The sequence below is a fragment of the Pavona decussata genome, unplaced genomic scaffold, assembly GCF_977016875.1.
Source record: "Pavona decussata unplaced genomic scaffold, jaPavDecu1.1 SCAFFOLD_48, whole genome shotgun sequence".
Taxonomy (NCBI): domain Eukaryota; kingdom Metazoa; phylum Cnidaria; class Anthozoa; order Scleractinia; family Agariciidae; genus Pavona; species Pavona decussata.
The window spans coordinates 2,118,694-2,146,281 of NW_028145470.1; the positions used below are offsets into that span (position 1 = coordinate 2,118,694).

General features: G+C 39.3%; 2 protein-coding genes and 2 long non-coding RNA genes across 4 annotated transcripts; 3 read left to right on the forward strand and 1 right to left on the reverse strand.

Annotated features, from left to right (window-relative positions):
- Positions 1-871: 871 nt before the first annotated feature.
- Positions 872-6,483, forward strand: LOC146481736 (EH domain-containing protein 1-like). The gene is made up of 2 exons (XM_085107890.1): positions 872-1,922; positions 3,951-6,483. Exons 1-2 carry the CDS (start codon positions 1,011-1,013, stop codon positions 4,665-4,667), a joined length of 1,629 nt encoding a protein of 542 aa, XP_084964016.1. The 5' UTR covers positions 872-1,010; the 3' UTR covers positions 4,668-6,483.
- Positions 5,835-7,827, reverse strand: LOC146481737 (uncharacterized). The gene is made up of 2 exons (XR_014864347.1): positions 6,972-7,827; positions 5,835-6,908 (listed from the first exon to the last, which is right to left on the reverse strand). It is a non-coding gene; the product is annotated as an uncharacterized LOC146481737 (long non-coding RNA).
- Positions 7,828-14,247: 6,420 nt separating this feature from the next.
- On the forward strand, positions 14,248-27,510 carry LOC146481738 (uncharacterized). Its single transcript, XR_014864349.1, has 3 exons — positions 14,248-14,310; positions 25,406-25,473; positions 26,492-27,510. It is a non-coding gene; the product is annotated as an uncharacterized LOC146481738 (long non-coding RNA).
- Positions 16,127-21,844, forward strand: LOC146481739 (uncharacterized). The gene is made up of 3 exons (XM_085107572.1): positions 16,127-17,405; positions 18,383-18,494; positions 19,366-21,844. Exons 1-3 carry the CDS (start codon positions 17,018-17,020, stop codon positions 21,842-21,844), a joined length of 2,979 nt encoding a protein of 992 aa, XP_084963698.1. The 5' UTR covers positions 16,127-17,017.
- Positions 27,511-27,588: the final 78 nt, after the last annotated feature.

Sequence of the window (27,588 nt, forward strand, 5' to 3'; positions counted from 1 at the left end):
CCATAGTAGGCACCGTCTTTAATTTGACTGTTTTACGTGTAATCTACGTAGGAAGGGGGTTGGTAAGGTCGGGTCACGTGCAACCTCGTCCCAGCGTTCTCTCCCTCTTCCTCAGGAACAAGTTCTTGATGACTTCATTCACCAATAACACCCCTGCAAGTAACACTGCAACTGAGTTATACCAGTAATTCCATGAAGGGTCATACAGTTTCCGATGCCGCTATGTCGCTTGAAATCTTAACTGCGTATTCCGGTCTTTCGTTGAAATTAGTAACACAATTTTTGCATTTTTCTTAACTGCAGAATTTTTGGAATCGTGTCGCAGCCGGAGCAGGTTGACTCGATAAACTGTGGTACCCAGTCCGGAGAAAAGCCCAATATTGAGGGAAGAATTGACCAGTTTCATCCACTGGGAACAAGGTTGCAGTTTCATCGACAAATACTTAACTAGTTTTGTAAAGGGGAAGGAGTTGAAGTTCAAAAAAAAAAAGAAAATGGTTAAAAACAATTAACAAAAGGACCTTTGTTTTGCGTTTCAACCTGGTCTCGTTTAAATTTTTAATTAATATCAAATCCTTTGCTACGAGACGATGAAAAGATTGCAGTGCCGGCAACTGAGTTCTTGTCTTGATAAACGGTTTCCTGAGAGATGCAGTAATCTTAAACAAGTATATCATAAACAAAGTGAACATCATAATCATATGATTATAATGTTAGCACAATATTCTCCAAGGAGAAATCATTTTTGTAAAATGAACTATTTTAGAACTGTCGTTATTATTCGACACGTGCTGTAAATGAATCACTCCCTAAATATAGAGGAAAATCCTATGACGTCATATCACAAGCCCAATTTCCGTGAGCATTAGTGCGCATGCGTACAGCTTTTGGGCGGCGAGTTCTTCACACGTTTCGTGAAAATACATCAAATCAAAGTAGAATTCCTCGTGGCTAGCCATTCATTGTGATTCAATAGACGTTACAACTTTTGCCCTAGGCATACCGCCATCATGTTTTCGTGGATGAAAAAGAACGACGCCCAAAGAAACCCTCAAGTTTTCAACTCTGTTGTGGACGGTCTCAGGAAACTGTACTTCAAGACATTGAAACCGCTTGAAGAAAACTACCTCTTCAATGAATTTCACTCGCCAGTTATGTCTGATCCTGATTTTGTAGCAAAGCCGATGGTTTTGCTGGTTGGTCAGTATTCTACGGGCAAGACAACGTTCATTCGTTATCTGCTGGAGCGAGAATTTCCGGGCTTACGAATCGGTCCCGAGCCAACAACCGATAGCTTCATCGCTGTTATGCATGGCGAGAATGAGCAAGTTGTACCGGGGAATGCTTTGATAGTGGATCCTACGAAGCCGTTTCGTACCCTCAGTTCATTTGGGAATGCCTTTCTAAATAGATTTAACTGTTCTGAGCTTCCAAGCCCTGTCCTTGAAAGCATAACTATAGTCGACACTCCTGGCATTTTATCGGGGGAGAAGCAGAGTGTTGCAAGGGGATATGATTTTACAGGCATCTTAAAATGGTTCGCAGAGCGTTGCGATCGGATCATCTTACTCTTCGACGCGCATAAACTTGACATTTCTGATGAATTTCAGCGTGGAATCGAAGTGCTTCGCGACTATGATGATAAAATCCGAATCGTGCTCAACAAAGCTGACATGGTTACAACTCAACAGTTGATGCGCGTGTACGGAGCGTTGATGTGGTCTTTGGGGAAAGTTATCAATACTCCTGAGGTGGCTCGTGTTTTCCTTGGATCTTTCTGGGACCAGCCATTGCAGAACGATGAAAATCGAAAGCTCTTTGAGTATGAGGCCAATGATCTCTTTAGCGACATCCAAACCTTGCCACGGAATGCTGCTTTGAGAAAGTTGAATGATTTCATAAAGAGAGCACGCTTGGCTAAGGTTGGTACCAGACTTTTAAATATAGTGTTTTGATCTAATTTAAATGTATGGATATAGATCATTTCATGGAAATCAAAAGGTCTTTTGAAACCATAGCAATGTGTAGTGAATAAGGAAACCATTTGAAATGTTCAAACAAAACTGACACATTATATACACTGTACACATTGTACATGTATCCCATCCCACCTTGAACTCAAATAAGCCTGTCAAAAGTTCTTTGAAACCAAGGAAATGGGTGTTGAACAAGGAAACCATTTGAATTCAGGTATGTGGCGAAACACTTTATGCTTCATGACAAGCCTGGTGTGTTTAGTGGATGAAACCATTAACTGGGTTATTCCAGAAAAATCACCCGATAGATGGAGAACTCAAAAGTCTCATAGGAGAGGTAGCAAGGTTGAGGGCTCTTAAAATCTGGGCAGGAGTGGGCGTGGGTCTTAAATTTTCTCCTTGGGGGTCTCTTAAATGACTGAAGAAATCATTGTGTATGAAAAAAGTAGTGGTCTTTTAGATTACCTCATTTTTTTTAAAGTTTACTGTCAAATTTCTTTCTACTAACAGCCACCTCTCTTTCGATGACCATGTTTTTTCGTCTAAGCCGATGATGATGATAATGATAACTTTATTAACATGTCATTTTCATCTAGAGTATGCTAAATTGGGGACACCTAATCTACTGTAATATTTAACAATTATCCTTCGAAATCATGCGGAATATCACCTGATACGGTGTCATCGGCTAAAATCAGGCGATATTCCGCAAGATTGAGCAGGATAATTGTTTTATTATTCAACACATTGCTAACAAAGCACAGGTTTATAGCAGAAAAGCTGGAGGCGATCTTTATTTGTCAAAAAAAGAAACTTGTAACATTTTCCCGTGCACGGACCGGCATGAATGAAAGTGGTAGCTTTGTTCAAGTTTGAATGAAATCAAGAGAGTTTTGCATCAAATTACAAAATTGAGTACTCGTCTGGTGTGTCAATTGCTCCGGCAAAATTTTCCACAAATTTCAAGCCTCGAAAGCTAAAACCAACAGTATTTTGAAGCTGCAAAGGATTTGTTGTGTCAGGCGGGCCGAGCTGAACGGACTGGAAAAGCTTTTCAATGATTTCTCGGGTGAGTATTTTGTTTACTACGCAAGCAATTTCACGATCTTTCCTCAGTGTTTCGACAAACGCATCTAGTGCTTTGTTGCTTGCAAGAACTCTGGATCTTTTATGAAACTAAATGGGTTTTTAAGCGGCTCTGATGGTTCTGAGAATAATTACTTTGCACTCCGTCTATCTTTTTGTCTGCCAGAAAGCTTAAATTTCCTCGAGGCACTTCAGTGCAAGCTCAGATTTTCTGAGGTGGTTTTCTCCATCTTTTCAAGACGAGTCGAGATCTCTGTTTAACGGTTGCGAGAACCAATCTAAGGAAATACATGTACTGTTTGTAATTTCTGACCCCTAGAATACAGGACAATCCAAAAGTCTAGCAAAAAATATATTAAACGTTTTTGCTAAACTGTAATTTTGCCAGTTCATAAACAGAAAGGTAAGCAGAAAAAGTTTTTTGCACTAACCGTTACAATTCCTAACAACAAACTTGGTTGTCTTTTTTGTGTTCAGTATAAAACAGCATTATTTATAGTTTGGTGTTCTTGCAAGGTTGTTACTTTTTGAAAGCGCTCTGCCATTTTTCTCCCCAACACATGAAAATTACGTATATCGCAGGATATCTGTTATGTGTGGACGACGTATATTAACTTCACCATGACCATATTGTGCAGTGTCACAATGTGTTGAATAATAACTGTAAATATATGCAGATGGAGGGTTGGGGTCTGGGACATCTTGCTTCAAATGAATTGTTTGCATGTAAACAGGCCAAGGGTAGTTCCCTTAGTAGGAAGGTAAACAAAGTTAAAAAATGATGAATGCATATGTTTTGGTTCACTTGTCTAACCTGCACTAGAAATTATCATAATCAGGGAAAAGAGATTATCACTGTCTTTCCTAATTGCTTTTGCTTTGTTGTAGGTCCATGCTTACATTATTGCAGAACTGAAAAATCAGATGCCTGCAGTTTTTGGCAAAGACAAGAAAAAGGAGCAACTGCTTAAAAACCTTTCTGATGTGTACATGAAGATCCAAAAAGAACACAACATCTCGCCCGGAGACTTCCCCTCAGTGGTGAAGTTCAAGGAGCAGCTGCGCAAGTATGACTTCTCCAAGTTCCAGCCTTTGAGAACCAAGCTGATTGAATCACTTGACCGCATGCTGGCTAACGACATCCCACGGCTTATGGGAATGATACCTTTGGAGAAGGACAACACATATGGCACTGAAGCCGCTGTCAAAGGGGGTGCGTTTGCCGTCAGCCACTCAACCAATAACCCGTTTGCTTCTGGTGCCTGCCAGGGCGCTGCCTTTGGTGCAGAGTCGGATGCATGGGTGGTGGAAGAATTTAAAGATGAGTACGACAGGCTGTTTAAGAGCTTGGGTCCCAAGGGTGGAAAGATCAGTGGAGCAGTGGCAAAGAGGGAGATGGTGAAGTCAAAACTACAGAACACAGTTCTGGGTAAAATTTGGACTCTGTCAGATATTGATCGTGATGGGCAGCTAGATGAAGATGAGTTTGCGCTGGCAATGTACTTGATCAAAATCAAGCTGGATGATGATGATTTACCGGATGATCTTCCCACACATTTGATTCCACCATCGAAACGGGTCTCAAATGGAATGGATGAAGACTAGGACATTATAGCTGCATGCTCTATAAACAACAAGACTACTGCAATTAGTTCACGAATAGTTTGAATGCAAGATAATATTATTTTAAACATCATTGACTGCAGTGTTGTCATTAGCATGCTGCAAACAGCTACTGAATTGTGGGCAAAAAAATACAGGAATTAACTGTTTGGTCAAAGTTTATAATTGATCAAAAGACAGTAGACATAGCTCAGGGCTACATTCCCTGTCAAACCTGCTTCTTCAAGGTTTCCTGACAACCCTGTGTCTGTAACAGGGGTAGTTAGGGGTTTTAGTATAATTATTTGTAATTTGTAGTTCCCAAAAATATCCATCTGGAAATTTCAATTCAGCTTTATACATTTCTTGAGACCCCCACCCCACCCCACCCCCTGGAATGTTTGTGTGTGTGTTGGGGGGAGGGGGGTTGGGTTACAGATATTTTCTGGACCTGTTCAATGTTAAATACTAGACTCTCTTTCTTTTGACACTACTTTGGAATAAGAATTTTTTGAGGAAAGATGCATAATGCTTTCATGGGAACTTTATATTTAATTTTCAAAACAAACCTGGCATTGGTTCTGATCTTAGAATGAACCAATGGACTACAGTTTACAAGTACTCAAATAAGTGAAATTCTCTTCTTTTATTTAGAACAGTGATTGCTATTGCAAATAAAAAAAAAATACCATAAGTACTGCTAGTTTTCAGTAAAACTTAATAGAAATACATCTGTACAGCAAGCTTTTAGCAAAGAAGGCCCATGGATTTCCAGTGATGGTTAACTACTTGAGGAAATTCATGAAGCACGAACCAAAGGTTATTAAGTTTTCTGGCCAACATGCCTCAAGAGTGCTCACATGAACTTGTAATTACAATGAAGCCTTTATTGTTCCGGACCTTGATTATCAAAACTTTTCTCTGTATTTGTTTACCAACTTTGAACAAAGAAAAATGCAAGTTATGTTTTTTGTTTCATCTACATCAGCCAGTGAAAATTGATTGTGAAACTGTTTAAGACAAGTCTGTTATACAGTTTTTTCACTGTGTCTGGATACAGCTTTCATTTAAAAATGACCATGTTGTTGTGCCCAGTTTTGAGTAATTGTTTCTTTTCAATGATTGAATATTTGGACTAAAATTGCATGTCGTAGTAAGCTTGTTTTATCAACATTTGGCTGTATCTTGCTAAAAGACTGATGTGCAGATCAATGTACAAGATAAGTATGATTGGGACAGAAACGTAACATTAAGGTTGCAGAAGTCTAGTAAAGAAGTTCAAGGATGTAGCCTGTAGCTGAGATTTTACTAATATTGTCTTTCCTTTCTAAAGTCTTATTTTTTATGCATCAATTAGTACCAAAACTGTTTAGTCTCAGGACAAAATCATTGAGAAATACTTCTTTTGGTGCAGTTTTGTTTGCAAATTTCTGCATTTGATTTTTTTAATTTTATTTACAGTATCTTATTTATCCACTTTGTTATCAGTTGGCTCATGACATACTTTATCCTTATGGCCTTTTCTAAAGAGTGGAGGTTCAAAGCAAAAGATTTTGTGTTACACTCGCTACTCTTACATACAGTTACAGTTTGTATTTAGGGAAAACAAGTGGTTGCTAAGTTGACCAAGTTATTTTGTACAAGACAGTGGCATTGCCATAAAAAGTTATATTTTTATTTAGCCAGTTTCTGGCTTTAGAAATAATTGTAGTTTTTCTTTCCCTCAAATGATAGTAGCGTAAAGGTGAAACAGTAGAGAATGAGATGTCTTCTGCCTCAGAACCTTAGAAATCTGCTTTCTATTCTCTGAATTTGTACATTTTTTGTTAACTTGTTTGCTAAAGTTGGTTGTTTGAGTCAAACCTTTACTCTGCTGAAATTCCTTACACGAGAAGCTTTCACCCCAACAATTTCTTAATCACTTTGTGCTGCGAATCCTGTGGTGAAGTAGTGGTGATACTCCATGTCACATCCTGTTGGGTATCATGGGATGGACTAGCATCCCATCCAGGGGGGGGGGGGGGGGGTAGTAATACTCCTAGTCAGTTCATACAGAGTATCCTGTGATGGACTAGCATCCCATCCAGGAGGTAGTAGTAGTGCTCCTAGTCACTTCATGCTGGGTATCTTGTGATGGACTAGCATCCCATCCAGGGGGGTGTAGTAATACTCCTAGTCACTTCATGCTGGTATCCTGTGATGGACTAGCATCCCATCCAGGGGGAGTAGTAATACTCCTAGTCACTATGCTGGGTATCCTGTGATGGACTAGCATCCCATCCAGGGGTGAGGGGGGAGTAGTAATACTCCTAGTTACTTGATTCTGGGCATCTTTTAATAGACTAGCAGCCCTTGCTTGGGTTCGGGGTTGTATTACTCCTGACCAGTTTTTACAGTTCCCTGTTCATATGCATGATCATTTGAGGGAAAAGATATAACAAGTGACCACTCAAAGTCTAAAGAAATTATTAGTATTTTTTGGAAACATGCAGACCCCATAATATATAATATTTTTCGAGATATCTTCCATTGTTAACTTTAGACCATTTTAGTTATAATTCATAGACAAATATTATAATTAAGTTTGTAAATAAACTTAATTGGGGCTCATCAAGGTAGTTCATTTAGTAGTCAGTACTTGTAGCGGTGTATTAGCATTGTAACAATTTTAGCATTTGTTGCTATCAGCAGTTCATTACCTTGGGGTATCTTGTACACTAATAGCTGATAATAAATGTCATTATTAAAAACTTACTCATTGGATAATGCAGTTCCAGAGTTTTGATTGGTTGAGCAGCCATTGTATATGAGCCATTATACCCTGGCCAACAAGTATTGTAAGAGTACATGTCAAGGGGGAAGGAAGTATCAGTAAATATTTTTCGTGGTTGTTTTTAATAAACAATTATTCCACTACCAAGTGTCTGTTGGATACGAGATGATTATGGTCAACATCATCTTGTATCCAACACATGCTTGTGGATTAATTGTTATTTAAGGCCCAAGATGTGTGATATTTGATTTCTGTGAGCTTAGATTAATGGCTCCACAAAAAGTCAGCTATTTGTTCTCAAGTAATGCTTGTATTTTATGCTACAGCCAAACATCAAAGGTGCTTTTTTGTTGATTGTGACTGGTTCAGTCAGTCCATTGGATTTCATTGTAACTAATGGTGATTTTCCCAAATGATTGTATTGTGTACATCAAATGTACTATTAAAGTCCCTCCCCCTTCCCCCTTTCTTATACTTGACCATCCCCCCTCAGGTGTTGTGGTCAGAATTGAAATGGCAGGAAAAGTAAATAACACAAGACAATACAGAGGAATCGAAGGTCGAAGTTCGAGAAGGGGGTGGGGTACTCCCTATAATGTACTATGCTGGGAATCTCCCCCCAAAAGGGTACCTTATTCAGGATCGAGGTACCGGTATATAAAAGGGTAGAGATTTGGACCTCGCGCCAGAGCCTCCCCATATAAAACTTTCTTCATTTTCCCCCTAGGGGGTCGAAGAGAAGATATACCTGACGTATTTGTAACTAACCTGATTTCTTGTTGTGCACATTTTCTTGAATTTTTTTATTTCAACAGAAGCTGTTCCTTTTAAGCTGTGCCTTTTGCCTTATCCAATACTTCCCTCTTAGAATTAGAAAGTACCTCTCATCAAATAAGTCCCACCTAATACGGCCTCTCTCTCTCTCTCTAATAATCCTTTATCTGTGATAAGCACCCCTTCACTAACATGCTCCGAGCCCTTTGAGGCTTGTTTCTAATAACCCCCATATCGATTAGGACCCCTCCCAATTTAGATACCTTCTTTAAACCCCTTGTAATTAAGACCCACGTAATGTAAATACACCAAAATGTCCCATAATGTTCACGAAAAGATGCAGAAAGTTCGTGATATTTGCCTTTGCTTTCTCAAATAAAATGACTCCGGCCCTAAAATCGACTTTGTGGGAGATAACAAATAATAAGGGCTGAACATTTCGGATAATCCAGTTTGAATTCATAACAGTTAAGTTATGTGACATCCAATGGTATGTTGGCTCAACAAAGTGAGAAACGTTGATAATTTAAGCAGTGAAGCCCTAGAAAGCTAAGATAGAAAAAATGTAAAGCAGATGTCCATAAAAAGTCATTTGTTATAGTGATCAAATAGCGAGATTACTTTAAACTCAGAAGGGAGTAATAATCATATTTAACAAGCTTTTGAAGGAAAAAGCGAACAAATCTCAAATCAGGATCGAGTTGGCACCGAGACAACTCGACCATCCATCCTTAATAGCAAAGGAATTCAATGAGGCAGTTTTACAAGAGCAAGTTTTCATGCACCTTGAAAAATAACGCAACTGCGAGACTGACAAATCACAGACGAAATTGCACGGGTAAAGCTGTCCCTCATTTGTAACTTGTCTCATGGATAAATTGTGTTGCGACGCGAGTTGCATATACATACATACATAACCTTTATTCCATCTCGAATTTTAGAGTAGCAAAATTAGTTAATATAACGTTAACACAAACAAAACAATGCCAAAAAGATAAATAAAAATAAAATAAGACCTCTAAAACTGGTAACTATAATTCTACAAATTCGTTTCACTGGGCAAAGTATCCAGGCTTTCTACACGCCTCTTGAAATCAGAAAAAGTATACTTCCTAAAGTAGTATAAGGATAAATTGGTATTCTACTTCGCAACGTTCCAGCGTACTGAAAATGTATTCTGGAACTTGCCTTGTAATGTTGTCAGCATATCACCAGGTTTTGTTGCAAGTTACGGAAAAAATATTGCCTCGGGCTATAAACTCTGCGTCTCTTATGATCTCCTAACGCGCATACGTAGCTGCTTGTCCTGAGAGCGTAGACGAAGTTTCAGCTCCGTGGGCGAATTGTACATTTTTTCCTTTCTTCGGTGCGACTCCACCTTGCCTGCTAACATGCAATATCACCAGTTATCCAGGGTATCTTCAAACAGAAAGATTTACAAAAAGTAATATATTGAAAAAGACGAAAAAGTAAAGTTTTGAACTGAGAACGTTCGGGTTGGACTCAAAAAGCACGATTTGAAGGTGAAGTGTTTGACGGAAAACGTGCGAGTTGGACCTACAGTGTAGAATGAAATAACGTCTTGTGCTAAAAACTAAAAATTTAGACTGAAAAAAGTACGGTTTGGCTGAATACGATTTCAACTGAGAAAGTAAAGTTTGGGACTCAAAAAGAATGAGTTTGGGCTGTAAAAGAACAAGTTGCCATATGAAAGATTTCAAGACTGTAAAACTGAAATGAGTTGGACTGAAAAACGCATGTTTGACCTAAAAAAGTAAAGGTTTGGGATGAAAAACGTTTTGAACTATAAAAATTTAAATGTGTGTATGATTTAGTCGGTTATCCAAATCATGCAAGTTCTGTATTTTTATTATGAGGTATGATAGCCTGGTAGAATTCGAAAATTTGAACAGCACTTAAATATAAGGAGTCGTTTTTGAAACTTGTGGATATTAGTCGCATGATAAATGCTGAATCATTGTATAATGCAATTCAAGGGATTTGATTGGCTTAGCGGCCATGGTATATGAGCCATTATACCATGGCCGAGAAATGGCGACCATTAAATTTTCTGCTGGTTATTCTTGCACAGCAAAATCAGTAAGATCTTGCAATATTTCTTGATTGTTTTTAATAAAACAATTATTCCACTTGCGCTGGTTGGATATGAGATGATGATAGCCAAATCGGCGCTACGCGCCTCGTTGGTTATCTATCATCTCATACCCGACGCGCGCTCCTGGAATAATTGTTAAATATAAAATTATATTTGAATTGCAGATAATCTCATTAAGCAATACATTATGCATGAATCGCTCGCACCTTCACCACGCGGAGAGAAAGCTGAGATACCAGAGTTTAATCCAAGTTCTTCGGCAGTAAACTTTCCGTTAAAAAACTGTAACACAATTTAGACGGCGAGTAACGAAAAACGTGGCTGACTGCCTTAATTTCCTGGTCAAGGATTTTTCTTCGGAGTCAAAATTTGCTCCTGAGTACCACGCGGGGAATTGATGAGGCTGTACATGATAGAAAAATATCTTCAAATTCTACAGTGTTCAGGTAAAATATACTTTATGAACTACTGTTAAATGGTATTCTTTCCTATATTTACAGCAATTATTGCGGGTTTTAATGTCCACAAGAATTAGCCAGTTAACGGCTATATTGTCCAACACGAAGGAATTAACTGGCACTCAAGACTACCACGTAGCTACTTATTTCGTATTTTCTGAAACGTTAAAATCTATTGTCCTTTTTAAATGAACGATTATAAATGCTTCTTATTTTGGCCGCACTTGAAATAATTTTTATAGGCGTTGCAAACAGATCCATGCTATTTAATTGCTGATTTTCTGGCTACAGTTCAAGTGTTATAAGATAACGTGTATTACTAGATTTTGTACAACTTGGGCAGCGAAGTCTATTGAAGATTTCATAATGTGATCATATTCTGATTTGTAATGAAAAAGTGTTTTTTTAGTTGGTAGCGCACCTTAATACGATGATGATGACGATATAACTTCATTTTTTTGTTTTGATTTTTGGATAGTCTCATCAGACACTTTCATCATCCAAATCTGGAGCGGGGTGTTTATGTAAAAAGCATATCGAATGGGTCTTACTTTGAGTCAGAATTTTGATAATACCCAGCTTTAATTAGAAGGTTTCGTCTTTCTCCAGGTAAATGCATGGATCAGTGCAATGGGAAAACGTAACTTTATTTGAAGACGCGGTCAACTTGAACACTGGAGCTAGGTGAGTTAAATGCTTTAATGATTTACTATACCGAAACAGTTTACACTATATACTAGGAGTGTAAATGAATACAACAATAAATTAATAAATATTCATACAAGTAATAGAATACAATTATTTACAAGACTATCTCCTGTAGATATAGATGTCATATAGATGCTGTTCAACCCTTTTCTTTGCGCCAAGAAATCATATGTTTTGGTGGTTTGGTGAATATTAAAAAGAACTTCTGGAACTTGACAGTAACTCTGTCGACATGTTGAATGGAAACAGAGTTGACAAAGTAATTTGGCCCCCGTAAAGAGATTTGAGCGTAAAAAAAAACGACAGCACTCGGATCTCTTTACGGTGGCAAACCCTTTTACAGAAAGGCCTTATCTTGGCGAAGCCGGAGGGAACTGGGTCTGTTCTGAAGAGGCTAGTGCCCAGGGTCTTCGCGATTTTCAAAATGGCGGACGGCGGCGAAAAGCTCACGGATTGTGATTGTGCAGGAGATTTGATCTTTTTTTCCATCCTCATGCACTCTTGGGTACTTTATCAAAAGTAAATTACCATGACACGTCAATCAGGGGAAGTTTTAGATAATATGATCCATATTTTGGTTTTGCGCACTTTGTTTTTAGCTGTTTTAGGCGCCAGCGCCACTAGCGGCAGTACTAGCATGACGAATTTGCTGAAATCCTCCATGCTAATAGGCCTTCAAGATGTGGCGACGCTGTGTAGTATGTGCTTACATGTTTCTTATCTCTTTCCAGGGATGTGTGGAGTGTCAACAGAAACTAGTGCAACCTCCACATGAAATTATTTTCACTGTTTCAAATGAGGTTGGTTGGTACAATGTAAACTGTAGAAATAGTCAAATAGATGTAGATTTATTCAGTGAGTGTTTTCAATTCTGAAACACAGTGACAGGATGCCGGGAGTTTTATGCTGCCAGATAGGTCAAACAGCTTATGCATCTGTCACTGCTTATAATGTCATATAGTGTATAGGGAGGGAGTCTGGCCCAGGAGTTAGTCCTTGAAATTTTTTAGTGGGGGTGTGCGGCTCAGTTCTCCAAACTATGACCCTATTTCAGACTCTAAAATTCGTACCCGTCTTCAGACATGGTTTCTAGAATTCATATCCATTTCTGTAAAATCCACACCCATTTTCATACTTTCAGACCAAAACCACAGGTATCCCAAGCTGTATGAGCGTTAAATAAAGACCTTTGTTTTGACCTTTGTAATTTGAGTGTCACGATGAGTGTTATGCAATGGCGTAAATTATAAGGGTTTGTATGGGAATTTACAAACGTGTTTTGGAATCGAAAATAAACTGGGCATGAATTGAAAAAAAAATGGCTTACCTTGTCTCCTCGGTATCTTGCCAGTATTTGTGTGCCATATTTTGGCCATTTCAGCGCGATTTAGTGGGTTTTAGGTTTGCTGATTTCCTCTCTCTATATATATAAACCTAAAACCCACTAAATTGTGTAATGGTAATAGTTAAAATCTGCTCAAAAATCAAACCCTTTTGCAGCACGCATACCAATATAGTAAATACAGGGGAGAAGTTGTCAGGATAGATGTGGACATTTGAACTATCCTTCCGGCTAACCTTCGCATTTATTTACTTGTACTTACTTAATACTTGAGAGGAAAAGATAAAGTAAATCACTCATAGTTGGAAGAGGGGATTCAAGTGTTCTCCTTCGTGAGTTGGATATCGTACAGTTCAGAAAAAATCGATACCTATCTCATGGAAGGTCATAGGAAATTCCTTTGGGGAGGGGGATCTTAAAAGTCAAAATTTTAGAAGCAAAGTATGAAGCTAAACTGGAATTTCCTGGGGGGATGGGGGGTGCAAAACCAAAAATTTTCCTTTGGGGGAGTATGGTTATTTTCTGGAACTGCACATTATTGCGTGTTAAAGTGGTTAATCATCATAGTCTGACATAACTCTTATGTCTCTCATTTCAAGGTTGTGTGAGTCAAACTAAACAGACACTGAATGCAAACTTCAAAGGAAACATCATCAACCTGGATATGACTGTTCTGTTTCAAATGGTGAGTTTACAACTTTGAAAATATAGAAATAGGTTTAAAAGGGGCTTTAAAACTGGTCAGTTTTTTCATGTGTTGATTTGTCTTCTTGGCAAAAAAGAACTGCACTTTTGACTGGAACCTGGCTTGAAGTGAAAAATATACCAAGTCTTTTGGCAGGAAAAATCTGTACGATGTTTTTGACAGATTTAGCCCTTCAAAATAGCAAGTATGTTTTGAATTTCTACCAGAATCCTTTTTAAAGTGTAGAATTTTTTTCCCAGTTGGCAACCTTACCTAGTCAAAATAAAGTAAAGGAGATGAACAGCAGGAAAGTACTGCTTAGTATCTTTAGACCCACCTTGTACAGCATAATAAACAGCACCACAGGAAAGTACTGCTCAGTAGCTTTCATTTGAATGGTCACAATTTATGGTTTCATCCACAAACCCAAAAGTTAGTACGACCTAGCTTTTGTGGCATAATAAACAGAACCAAATGAGAATACAGCCAGTTTTTTTCTTTCTAAAATATATCAGTAATCATATACCCTAGAGTTTTGCATGATAGGCCAGATTTTTCCACATTTAGTCAATGATTCTGTCTGTATATTCAAGATACAACTAAGTCAATAGATTGCGCTTTCTGGATCTCCTGCTTTGATCATATCCGTAGCTTAGGATAGTCAGTATTTACTCTCTGTAGTAGATACTGAACAGCATGTCTTAATATAAATTCTCATCTATCTTCAGGCACTGATGTCCGGCAATCACAAAGGGAAGGGCAACAGAGATGATCAACACGTCATCGTCAGGTAAGATTGAAAAAGTCATTGAGATTATTATTATAGAGATGGAAATCTTCAGTCCATTGTTATAGCAGGGTTCGAAATAACGGCCGGTCAACGGACAATGTCCGGACTGATTTGGGAGTTGACCGGTCAACCTTTCGTCTTGCCAGTCATGTTGACCGGTCACATTTGATCGTTTTGAAATGAAATAAGTTAAAATTTCCATGCTGTTCAGTTGTAGCAAGTCGCTGTGAATTGTCATTTGCGGAACTTTGATCTGAAATCCTGGGTGAAATGCAACAAGAACCGTTGTTTACAATCCGTAATCCATATTTCTTGAACACTTGATGTGTCGCCGGGTTTCGGCACACCCAAGTTAAAATGCCTGGTTACTAAGCTTTTCTCGATGAATCTCTTGTAATGAGGAGTAGATAGATTACTGGTGGAGTTTTAGGATCAAGATCTCACACCGTGATACGTACACCAGAAATCATTATATTTGGAGGCATTTACTGTGCATTTACTTATTTACAAATTTAATGTATACTATAACGATATTTAACGCGTTGCGGGTTAGTCTTTCCGACAGTGTACAGTACGTATTAAGTGACACTTTCTCTAAGAACGGTCCACTGCGTTTCGGGTCGGAAAAAAGTTTGCCCTCAAACTTTGCCCAGTAAATCATCTTGGGTCGTATGCTAATGAAATGAATTTAGTTTTTGGAAATACGTTAAAATAGATTTTTTACAGGTCTCAACAGTCAGAGCGGTCGAGGACCTAAATTTGGGCGTGGCGAAAATAGAAAATTACATAAAATTGATGAGCTCGCTCCTCGAAAACCAGGAAACGCCACAAAAATTCATTATAATTCCTAAGTTAAGTAATTCTTCAAAGGTATGAAATGCATATTTATTTGGATTTGTTTTAATTTTTAGGGTCACAAAAATTAATATTAGTAACCTTCATTAAAACGCTTTCTGAAAACCGGTGAAAGTACCCTGTCTTTGCCGGCATTTATGTCACAAGTCCAGACCGAACTATTCTAAATTCCAACTGAACTTTGCTAAACAGATGTTAGAAAGCACAGAAATATAAAAATACCTTGCGCTTTTTATCTTCCTTGATCACAGCGACTTCGCACTTTTGGTGCTTTTGCGAATATGAAACCGGTATTATGCAAATGAGGTTGTTGATCAAATTCAGATTGTTATAAAACAAAACATTCTTAATCGCTAAATTTTACCATTCTAAATTAACCACACCAAAAAACACACAAAATAACACGCATAAACGGTTTTAACCGTTTACAAATGCCTTAAATTGGTGAATAATTCGGCCCCGATTTTATGACACTTTGTGGGGAATTTTTATGCAACTTAGTCTGTCTGCTAAACAGTATTTAGGTTCTAAGAAACTTATTTTCATTGTTATTATTATTATTGTTAGTATTATTTGTTTTTCCATTTTTGCATGTTTGCTTTGTTGACGCCATTCAATTGGTATTCATTGCTTGAAGGTCCTTTAGGAAGTAAAACATTTCGCTGAGTTTGGCCTACTGCCATCTGAATTAATCACAAATCACTGAAATTGACAAGCAGACTAGAAGGAGGATGCCGGCCTGTACATCCCTCCACGTTAAGTGCCTTTCTCAATATATAGATAATATAAACTTCTGCACCACACCACGAAAAAGATTTCGGTGGTCTAGAAGTTGTTTTAGCCATTTGTCTTTTGAAGTGCAAGTTGTCATTCTATTACAGTTCGCAAAAAATTTCCATGTAGTAATAAGAAAAAATTGAATTCGCTTTAGTAAAACATGTGACTTATTAATTTTCAAAAGCTGGGCATTATCAATATGTTGCTCAAATTGAATTGATAAGAACTTGTACATGAAAGCCGGAAGGAAAAACAAACTGCACAGAAAAAGAAAGATTTCCTAGGAAGCGAGGGAAGGATAATCCGTCTATCCGTCCGTCGCGATGTGTTCCGGTTGCAATCCCGGCGGACTGGTGTCTCGCTCTGAGAGTTTCACTCCAGGCCCTTCGACGCAAATGCCAAAGCTTCTAACCTGTACTTTTTGGTGTAGTTAATATTTTTAATGTAATGTCTCATTGTTTCAGTGTAATTATTTTAAAGTCATTATTACTGAAAATTCAACACGAGCTTTCCTCCTAGAGAAAGATAATCAAATCCCACATTAAGGAGCATCAGTACAGTATATTGTTGCTGTGTTGTTTATAGCGTAAGTGTAATTTTAAAACTACTCCAAGCTAGTTGACAGGCAGTCCACTAAAATACCATAAATCCTCGAAAAAGTGCTACCTCTCGAATACGCGCCCCCAATGTGTCCTGGAAATGTTCGCCATAATTCCATTCCATACCATTTAGAGCACCCTTGGGACACTGAAGGTGTCATTACCAGCTCAAAAAGGACGGCAGGGAAAATCTGAAATTTGAAATAAGTGCCCTGGACCCTCAACTGGCATGAGGTTAGAAGCGTGGCTTAGAATTTGAACTTGACGCTTATGAGAAACAATTACATGTACTTTATTGCACATGTATTTCATTGAACATAAACAGCTCGTTTACGACTTACCCTCAAATTTGAATCTGCATTAAAGAGTTTTGTAGCCCAATCCACGTCCCGTATTCCTTATTCCCTTTATACAAATTTCTCGATCCTTGACGTCAAGACTTGGGTAATAAGGGAAATTGTGCATTCCGAAACAAGATGTCGTGCTTCCTGTCACGTTCGGGGATTTGTAGTGATTCAAGAGGCATTTCAGGTTTCTTTAATTTGCTTCATTGCACTGAATCAATAGAAAGCCACCTTGCGTCTGTTCATTTATCGCGAGAAACTATAACGGAGGGAGAGCTAATCCTGGCCAGGGCTGGCCTTTTTGATTTGGAACAGACCGTCGTAGAACAAATGTCGGTATGCGCCAAACATAGGCACACCTTGGGGAAGTTCTGGCGCCCGAGAACAGCATGCCAGTATCCCGCTCATCAGGGACGTCCTGGTAGGAGCCAGAAGGGGGCAAAGAGCCGGTATTCTGTTACTCTTGAGATGTCTAAGGCTATTCATCAAATGTATGGTGTCCTTGTCCAAATCGGTTCAGGTGCGTACATAATAGTTACTTCCTTGTGACCGTTCTCTTACATAAAATCAGTTATAGCAAACTGACTTTTATTTATGATGAAGAACTTCAAGTTGGTGTTGAATTTTTCTAGGATTTAATTTTGCAACATGTTTAGAGTGAAAATGTGGCGGGGAAGTGTGCCTAATTCGAGCTCCCTGTCTGAGATTTTTTTCTCACGGCATTTGCCGGTATTTTCGTTCAGTTTGTTGGCTTTTACAATTAGCGTCTAATTGAATTATCTACCTCTGTTGGTAATTGAATGATCTTCGCTTTTCTCCCTGTTTTATTTTCTTCTTTCGCACACGCGGTAAAGTTCCCAAAACAAAGACCCTCGTTTAATACTTTTGGATGTAGCAGCCTTTCCTTTTTGCTCTTGCTGGTTTCACACTAATATTGCGACAGAATTGGAAATGTAGAGGCATTCTTGACATCTCATTATGTTTTTGAAATATCGGGTTCTTTGGTACACAGTATGTGATATGTTATTGGCCATCTCTTTTCTTTGCATATGATATTCTCCAAAAATGGGCGTAAAAAAATCGGGTGGAAAGGAGTAAAGGAAGAGCAAAGAAAAAAAACAAGGCGCGCTCGAGTTTATCCCCTTCCCCAGTCCCTCCTCGGTTTATTAACCTAAAGTAGCCCTTGCGGAGCAGAAAGATACCTGTCGTGTTTTAGATAGTTCTTTACTTTAGGAGGTCTCTGTGAATATAATGAAAATTGTCCAATTTTATCGCCTTCGGGGGGTTAAGGGCACCCCCACTCTACCCCCCCCCCCCTCATATTGCGTATCAAAACGAAATTGTACTGAAACATCCCCCGATAAAAAAATGTTCATGTGGTATTTTCACATATGCTTCTTAGACTGCGTAGCGCAGTAGCCCGAACATGAGAAATAAGTCCGAAGTCAGTTGTAGAACCTTCCTTGAGTAATTTGACTTTCTTTTTGATCAAATAAGTTATTTGCAACAACTGCCGCAACCAACACAATGCCTCTGTGAAAGAAATGCCTTGGATCTTCCGTGCAACTTCGGAAAAGGAATCTGTACAAACGTCCAATCCAGGAGCGAGGTGAGTTATTTTGTAAAAATATCTACCAAAAAATGTTGGTATATAGAGAAAAATCAGACTATAACATCGTTTCTAACCTTTCGTAAAGAAAAGAACTCGGCGCGCGCACCTTTTAAAATCTTGATATTTATGAATGCAGCCTGGCTTATAATAAGTTTTATCCTATTTGATTAGGCAAGGCAATCTCCGCAATAAGATAAACATTGCCATATTTGGTGATATTCGTTATAAGATAAAGCACAATAACAACATGTGGGACGGCCCCGTCATTGTGTCAAGAATTTTTTACTCCATACTGCTGCCCCATTTACGCCGGTCTCTATACAAATGGCTGTCGCGTTCAAAAAATGGCTATTGCATTAAATTGAGGGGCATTTTCAGTATCTGCTTTGTGGGGGGGGGGGGGGGGGGTTGTTGCGCACGCTTTGGGAGTCTCAAAAAACATATTAATAGCTACAATCTTGGACAATTGAAATAAAAAATTAAGACCTTTTTTTTTCAGTGATTGAAACATGGCGCGTTTTGCTTTGCACGCAAATTCATACTGATTGATTTAGAGGGGAGAATGAGGGACCAATTTTTTTTCTTTTATTCTGCCCAAGACATAACTCAAAATAAAGCACAAAAAGAAGGTTGACCCCCTCCAAATTACACATTTAAAATCGATTGAGTTTCGAGATGGAGATGACCAAGGTAGTAAAGTCTACATTTAAACTAATTCACTCCCTTTTGATGCACTTATGCTTTTTACAGCAAGCACATGCAACCGAAAAGGAACACACCCCGTCTATTTTTTTGTAGATAAGTACACTAAAAATGCCGTTGTTCCAATTTTGCTGGCTCTCAATTAAAATTAATTTTTCATTTTAAGGCCTTGCAAAGAAGCAGCATCAGCTCAACTCCAGTCTTCAATGTACTCAGCCATAACACCCTGTGTTTTGAGGCGGGGATGCAACTCTGATGAAACTTGGACGCCTTCAGCCTTGCTTGCGTTTGACGATAGCATGGAAATGGACGAATTTGGATTAACTGAAGAAAATAATGGAGGGCCAGTGCAAGTTTTCAATTCCTGCATTGACAGCCTTGCCGATGCTGCAAGAAAGCCTAAAATCGATCCCCTGGAGTCACAAGTAGCTTGCTGGGAAAGTTGCCCCAAAGCTGAAAGATCAGCAGTTGTCCAGAAAACAGAGCAGGTGTGTCAGTTGTTGTGTGATGTAATAGCGCCCAATGATGGAGAGCAATTGTTCCAGGCAGTAATAGATCAACACAACAATAAGACTGAAATTGGTGGTGTCGGCCTGAAAGCCCTCGTTGTTGCATATCAAAATGCCCCGTCCAGGTCTGTAAAAACACAAATACTGAGTATCTACGCCGATCGATTCACAAAAAAAGAGCTTAAAGAAATCCATAAGCCATTTGAAGATCTCTGTGAAAGGCAAATAAAGAAGGCAAGAGCTCAAGCGAAGATTGAAGGACCCGGAATACCTGTTGAAAGATTACCGCGACACAGAATCCGTGTGGATCAGCGCCAACTAGACCATTTCTTGGAGTTTAGCATGCGGCCATATTACTACCAAGATGTAGCTTACGGTACTCGCACCCTTAAACTTGAGAGTGGGGAAGAACTTGTTATGCCTAACGTCGTCCGCACAGTGGCCAGGTGCACTATCATTAACCAATACCTTGAACATTGCAAGGAAACTGGATTTAACCCGATCAGTAACTCCACCATGTGGAGAGTACTTGACGTCCAAGAAGCTTCACAGAGGAAATCATTGCAAGGTCTCGATAATACAGCAGCTGACGGTGCTGATGGTTTTAAGGATTTGCTAAGAATCGTAGACGAGCTAGAGCACGTTGGGGCAGCAAAAGACTGGTGTGAACAAGCTAGAAAGAAGCTTCGAGAAGGCAAGTTATATCTCAAGACTAAATACTGTGACCATTGCAGGGAGGATGGCAGCTCCTGCCCTGATCATTGTAGAGTCTTTGCTTTGAGCGATGCCAGTGACGCTGACTACCAGGACGCATGCAGCCACACCCATGACATGGCGTGCGCAGACTGCGAGAGCCTGAAAAGTATCGTGGAGGAAGTAGAAAGTGCCATTCCTAAGTACGAGGCACAGCTCGGAAAAGATCAAACAGACGACCTTCAGCATGACGCGAAGGGTGCCGCCTTTAAAATCTTTGAATGGAAAGCCCATATTTTACGAGCTCAGAATCAGGATCAAGCAAAGCAGCAAATTTTAAACTCCATAGAAGAAGATGAAGTGGTCATAGTAGTTGATTGGGCGATGAAGTTTACAGTCATGAAGTTTCGAGAGAAGCAGGCAGAGTGGTTTGCCAAGAGAGGAATCAATTGGCATGTGAGTAGCGTCATAACGAGACGAGAAGAAAGCCTTGAAGTAACCTGCTACGTTCACCTTCTTGACAGTTGTCGACAGGACTGGTTTGCAGTGCTATCAATCCTGGAGAACCTTCTTTTTACCATTAAGCTGCGACACCCAGGAATAATTAAGGCCTACTTGAGATCAGATGAAGCAGGGTGTTACCACAATAGCAAGCTGGTTTCATCCTTCCGAGAGCTCGGATATCGCCAGGGGATAGAGATCGTCAGATACGACCACTCCGAACCTCAATCGGGAAAGGACATGTGCGATAGAATCTTGTGCCCGATTAAGGCAGCTATTAGAAGGTATTGTAACGAGGGTCATGATGTCGTATCTGCACAAGATATGCATACCGCTTTGAAAGAGAGGCCAGTTATGGGGACGACAGCGACGGTATGCGCTGTCCAAGAGCAATACACAACGCTAGAGATAAGGAAGATTCCGAACTACAGCAATCTACACAATTTCGAGTTTACTAAAGAAGGCCTACGTGTCTGGAGAGCGTTCAATGTCGGTCCTGGGAAGTTTATTCCATGGAATGACATTGTAATTTGTCCGCAGAGAAAATCAGATCTCATGGAGAAGATCCCATTCTTCCTTACTACTGTTCGCCAGTTCACGTCAAAAGAGCAAAGCAGAGCCGATCTTAGTGAGGACAAGCTATATGAATGTCCCGAGCCAAGCTGCACTGAAGAGTTTCAAAGTCGGTCGGACCTAGACCTCCATATGAATATGTTTGGTCATCAAGAAATCCCGCGACAGCCTGGGAAGGAGTGTCTGTATGATAAGCTAAGGAGAGACAGGGTCAGCCACTTCCAGACATTAACAATACAAGGGAAAGGATTGACAGGAGCATCAGCAGCGGTGAAAGAATCCCTTTCAAGTACCCCACGATTACTGAAGGGCTGGGCACTTCACAAGAAGTGCAGAGGGGCGAGGTTTCCGGAAAAGGTTCGGCGGTAACTGATACATAAGTTTAATATTGGGCAAGGCACTGGCAGGAAAGAAGATCCAGCACAGGTTGCTAAGGATATGCGAACGGCTTCCACAATAGACGGAGAGAGAATGTTCGATAGAACGGAGTGGCTCTCTAAGTGTCAGATTCAAGGTTTTTTCTCGAGGTTATCAGCAAGCATCAAGCAGGGGCACCAGATGGACACAGAGCCTACAGAAAGTGAAAAAGAGGATACCGACGCAGAAGAGCTGGACGATCTGGTAGAGGAGTACGCTTGCGACATAGATGAGGAACGTCTAAGAGATACAACAGAGGTAGTCCTGGGGAAAATAGGCCTGACCCACCCAATCCTGTACGATATTTATGATTTGTGCACCTTGTCAAGAGATGGGAAGCTACCAAGTTTCAAGGTTCCGATGCTTCGAGAGATGTGCAAACATTTTGATCTTTCAGTCCGATCCAAAGATACCAAGGCAGTCCTTCTTTCAAAAATGAAGGAAATGATCTCGGAGTGTAGTTGCAATGCAATGCCGAATAAGCAGTGAACAGTTATGTAATAACTGTGAAAGACAGGGACGAGATTAGGGAGCAACGGTCTCTGTAAACGTTTCAATTAACTAGCGCCGTATTTCTCAAGTAAAATTACGCGTTATATGCAATATATCAAACACGAGAAGGTGTGTTTCATCAGATATCCAAACACTGAGAAGTAGGTTGAAAAAACGAGGCACGAATGAGTTTTTTTAAACGACTTCAAATGATCAATAATTCAAGGCTAAAGTTAGCAAAATTTTATGGTAATTAGGAAATCATATCCAAACCACAGTCACACTAGTGATGTAAATGAGTTCCTAGGGGAACTTTCCTAAAGGTAACGTAACATCTTTTGGTGTTTTGTGTGGGACTTTCCGCGCGGATTGCAACAAATTCCCACCATTTTGAAACCGCGTCTTTCCTATGAGAAAAATTGGGCGCTCCAGCGCGCGCGCAAATGGTGCGCGGTCATTTTTTTTCCCGGTATTTATCGGACTTCACAAATAAAACACGTTATATGTAAAGCATATAGCATAACAGTCATTTTGAAGTAAGCTTAGAAGATTTTAAGGAAGGATCTTGTCTTTTCATTTGTTAACCGCGTTTTACAGTTTCAAAGCGCGGTGCATGCAAAGGTCATTGTTTATATGAGGAAATTGTCAGTATTACTGCCCCTGAAACGGACATTGATGTCAACGGAGGCCATTCCCGCTCAGATTCCAAAAGTTAGTAGCTACACGCCAGTAAGCTTTAATTGTACGGTGTTGAATATTGCTTATCATGTATGAGAATAAAGAGTAATAATGTATTCAAAGCAGTGGTGAATGGAATCAATTTGGAGAAAATTAGGAAGTTAACTGAGGAGTTTAAAGGACCTTGACCTATAAACTTCTCCAGTACAGGAGTTATGTCGTTAAAATGCCGCATCCGGCAAAAGAAAACTTTCTTCATCAAATTGTTCTGTACGTTGGTCGTAGATCGGGAAAAAATAAGATGGTGTTGTTAGCATTGTCGTTTTAGTAGTCATTTACCAAATAAAAAAGGCAATCAAGAAATAATCTAGAGTGAAACACAGAATCAAGTGTTGTCGATTTCAATGCAAATCACAGCATCCATTTAAAGCTGAATTGATCTTCACGTTTTTGATACCAAAAACGTGTACAAATTTTCAATAGTACTTTTCAAAAAATAAAAATCGACAGTAGGAAACAGCGAGATGAAAAATTTCTTTATATAGGACTAAGTTTCGTAGACAGCGCATTTAGCATATTAGATGTTTATATTATTTTACATAGCATTCTAAACAATACTAAATAATTCATCAGTTTAAAAGCATTTTTAGACGGTTAAACCCGTTTATGCGTTTTAGTTTTGTGTGCTTTTCGGTGTAGTTAATTTAGAATGGTAAAATTTAGCGATTAAGAATGTTTTGTTTCATAACAATCTGAATTTGATCAACAACCTCATTTGCATAATGTGGGTGTCATATTCGAAAAAGCACCAAAAGTGCGAAGTCACTGTGATCAAGGAAGATAAAAAGCGCAAGGTATTTTTATATTTCTGTGCTTTCTAACATCTGTTTAGCAAAGTTCAGTTGGAATTTAGAATGGTTCGGTCTGGACTTGTGAAATAAATGCCGGCAAAGACAGGGTACTTTCACCGGTTTTCAGAAAGCGTTCTAACGAGGGTTAATAATATCAATTTTTGTGACCCTAAAAATTAAAACAAATGAAAATGAATATGCATTTCATACCTTTGAAGGACCACTTTACTTAGGAATTATAATGAATTTTCGTGGCGTTTCCTGGTTTTCGAGCAGCGAGCTCATCAATTTTATGCAATTTTCTATTTTCGCCACGCCCAAATTTAGGTCCTCGACCGCTCTGACTGTTGTGGCCTGTAAAAAATCTATTTTAACGTATTTCCAAAAACTAAATTCATTTCATTTGCATACGACCCAAGATGATTTACTGGGCAAAGTTTGAGGGCAAACTTTTTTCCGACCCGAAACGCAGTGGACCGCTCTTAGAGAAAGTGTCACTTAATACACATAAGCTTATTTTCATTTTGCTGCTGTAATTTACTTTTGTTGTTGACAATGAGTGCTTTAAAGTGCTCTAACTTTTTTGGAAATATATAACGCCAGTTTTGGTTCATGGGCCCCTGTTTGAAGAGTTATTTATTTTATATAATTTGACCGGCCAGAAACGGTACGTGACCGAGCTAAAATGAATTGGGCCGGTCAGACTCTCCAGAAATTATTTCGAGCCCTGTATAGGCACTGATCAACTGGTACATAGTCATTATGGGTTGAAGATTTCATGGGCGATTGAAATCGCTGCTTCTTAAAGAGGTCGCGAATCCTGCCCAGAATCTCTGAGAATTAGAAGCGAAATAGTGTGATGTTTTATTCTCGAAGGGTCGACTTCATGAAACCTTCAGAATTTGAAGTATTTAATATTGCTGATATTTGCACAAAACAATGGCATACATTAAAAAAAAAAACAAGAAAAATATAGAGCGGTTTTCAATTGAGTGTGGAAAGTAATTGCGCGTTGGCTTTGGTTTTGCTTTATTACGCTCTGCGATTGGTTAAAAAAACTCGCGCCACTTTCTCAACCAATAAGATGTAAAACCAAATCCACTTGCTTGCCGCCTGTTACATGTATTTGCTGTGAATTCTGATTGGTTCATTGCGCGGTTTGCGTCTGTTGTGATTGGCCAGAGTAATAACTTTAGTTTCGGTTTTACGGCACTCAATTGGAAACCGTTATAAAAAACAAACAAACACACACACACACACACACACAAAAAAAAAAAAAATAGTAAAAATAAGCATCATCATCACAATTGATCTCGGCTGAGACGGAAGATACAACCTGTTTCCAAACGTTGCAGTCGGCCATAGCCACGGACCGGTCTTTGATATGAAGACCTGCATTCCCCTTTTGAAGCTGGACGGGGTCTTCTCGTAACCTTAAGGTTTTACCTCAGGCTATTGATAGTGTACTTAGATAATTCTTCTCTTTTTTCAGGTAAATACCAGATGTACAATGCGAAAACGCAACAGGGACATTATCAACCTTAAAATGATGCCGTTGAGGTGAGTTGATTAGTTCAATGCGTATTTTTGCTACTCACTTGCATTCCGTGCGAAGTACTGTTTACATTTTCAATTGATGTTTCTTACGACTATATATAAACGAGGAGTTATAAAACTTGAAAACAGTCGTTTGCTCTTTTCCTTTAAAATTGAACAAGGGAGATGCAAATTGCTGAAAGTATAGATTCGTGATCTCCTCGCTTGTGTCAGGCCACTTATGGTAGAATAGCATGCATGCTTGAATTGTAAGACGCAAAAAGACATACGGACTGTTTTTTGTACGAGAACTTTTTCCCATATACAAACACTGCAATTGGCGTCATGTCTGCCCTAATCTAGAAAGGTGCCAATAAACATGAAAAAAATTGTATAACTGTCGCGCTGAGAAATTGCAGCAAGTTAATTTCTTGTCATCCTAAACGAATCTAAGGTTGCGTTCGATTGACCGTATTCGGTGGTCGGGAATGGTTACCGGTCAACTCGCCTGCGTGCAAACTCACCTATGCCAACTCGCCTACGCCTACTGGTGAACTCGCCTACATAGGCGAATTTAGAACATAGTACGCTTGTTTCGGTTCATGGAATAAAGAACTAGTTAGATAGAACATAAAGTTATAAAAGGCATTCATTACTTAAGTGAACTCGCCTACGTCAGGAAGCGAAGTCGCCTACATAGGCGAGCTGACAAGGTGTAGGCGAGTTTGTTCGTAGGCGAGTTTGCACGTAGGCGAGTTGACCGGATATGGAATATGGAATATGGGCGGAATAGCCTTTTAGATTTCTCTTTTTAGGTAAATTTGTAAGGCATTTCTGCAAACGTTCGTTGACACATGATAATTTAAGTGCGATTTTGTACTCCAGTAACTCCAAAAACTTTTTATGAGGAGTTTCTAGTAATCATTGTATGTATTCCTATTCCGGTATAGAGTCAATCGAACGCACCCTGAGATGTGTTTCTTATGGAGCATTATCCTTGTCTCGTTCCATTTACTGATGTATATTTTGCTTTTTTTTTCAGAGTGATAAAGAAACCTTCAGATGGCAGAATCAAGCAAGCAAGAAAGAAAAGTGATCACCTGAAGTAACAAGAAGTAGAGGTAGAGAAACTAATTTTACTTTAGAAAGCGCGCTAAAGATTACCGTATTAACCCGCGGTTTGGCCGCACTTCTTGAAACAGAAAAACGACAGGGGTGAAAGTTAGGAATGCGCCTAATATGCAGATGAAAGCTTTCTGTTATGCATGGTTTTTCTTTTTCGATTCGCACTAAATAGGGAGGCTTCATGATAGGGTGTAGCTTCTACGCGCAAACAAACAGTCTTAGTGTTAGGGCGAACGTGAGGTTTAGGGTGCGGCTTGTAGACGCGGGTACGGCCTTAAGACCCCTGGTAAATACGGTAGTTTTTCTTTATTACCTTTTTTTCGAAATCACCGAATTCAGTCGAATCAAATTTTGTTTTCGAGATGCAGTGCAACTTGAGATATAACGTCTACCGGGTATAAACGAATGCAGTTCTTTCATCTGATAGTCAGTTTAGAGGACAGAGAATGCCGGAAATTGCCTTTGTGAATTCAGAATTGGTTTGTCGATTTATATGAATGCGAAACTTCTCTCCACTCAATAGCTATAGTCTGCTTTCACTAAAAAAACTAATGCTATTCAACATTCGACGTTACTATCGACTTGGATGTCAAGAGACGCAACAAATGAAACACTATGTCCTTCATGGAACTACACAAATTGAGCATCGAACATAGTTTCCTTCTGTAGGTCTGTGACTTACCAACTGTTTATATACGTGACTACAATACTGCAACCTTTGACTGACGAATCTTGGAACAAAAAATAATCTACCGAGAAGTTAATCGACACCATCAAGCAGTAAATTTACCTCGGCACGACTACAAACTGCTGTCTTTTGACGGCCACTGTTCACCACAATTATAATCCACTTGGCAACAGTCAAGAACTTCACTACATGTACTGAACGTACCAACCTCTATCCACAGACGACATCATGGGGTCGTATGAAACCTACATGTTCTTCACTTCTACTAAAAGATTTTAGGGTTCGCCAGTTTGCTTTCTTTCTTGTAGAAAATGTTTTGCTGGCTT

What these genes read in the sequence shown, in the direction of transcription:
- LOC146481739 (XM_085107572.1), top strand. Translation starts at nt 17,018, where the DNA reads ATGTCGTGCTTCCTGTCACGTTCGGGGATTTGTAGTGATTCAAGAGGC. An exon ending in CCTTGTCCAAATCGGTTCAG is followed by an intron (nt 17,406 to 18,382) that starts GTGCGTACATAA and finishes TGATCAAATAAG; the next exon opens with TTATTTGCAACAACTGCCGC. An exon ending in ACGTCCAATCCAGGAGCGAG is followed by an intron (nt 18,495 to 19,365) that starts GTGAGTTATTTT and finishes TTTCATTTTAAG; the next exon opens with GCCTTGCAAAGAAGCAGCAT.
- LOC146481736 (XM_085107890.1), top strand. Translation starts at nt 1,011, where the DNA reads ATGTTTTCGTGGATGAAAAAGAACGACGCCCAAAGAAACCCTCAAGTT. An exon ending in AGAGAGCACGCTTGGCTAAG is followed by an intron (nt 1,923 to 3,950) that starts GTTGGTACCAGA and finishes GCTTTGTTGTAG; the next exon opens with GTCCATGCTTACATTATTGC.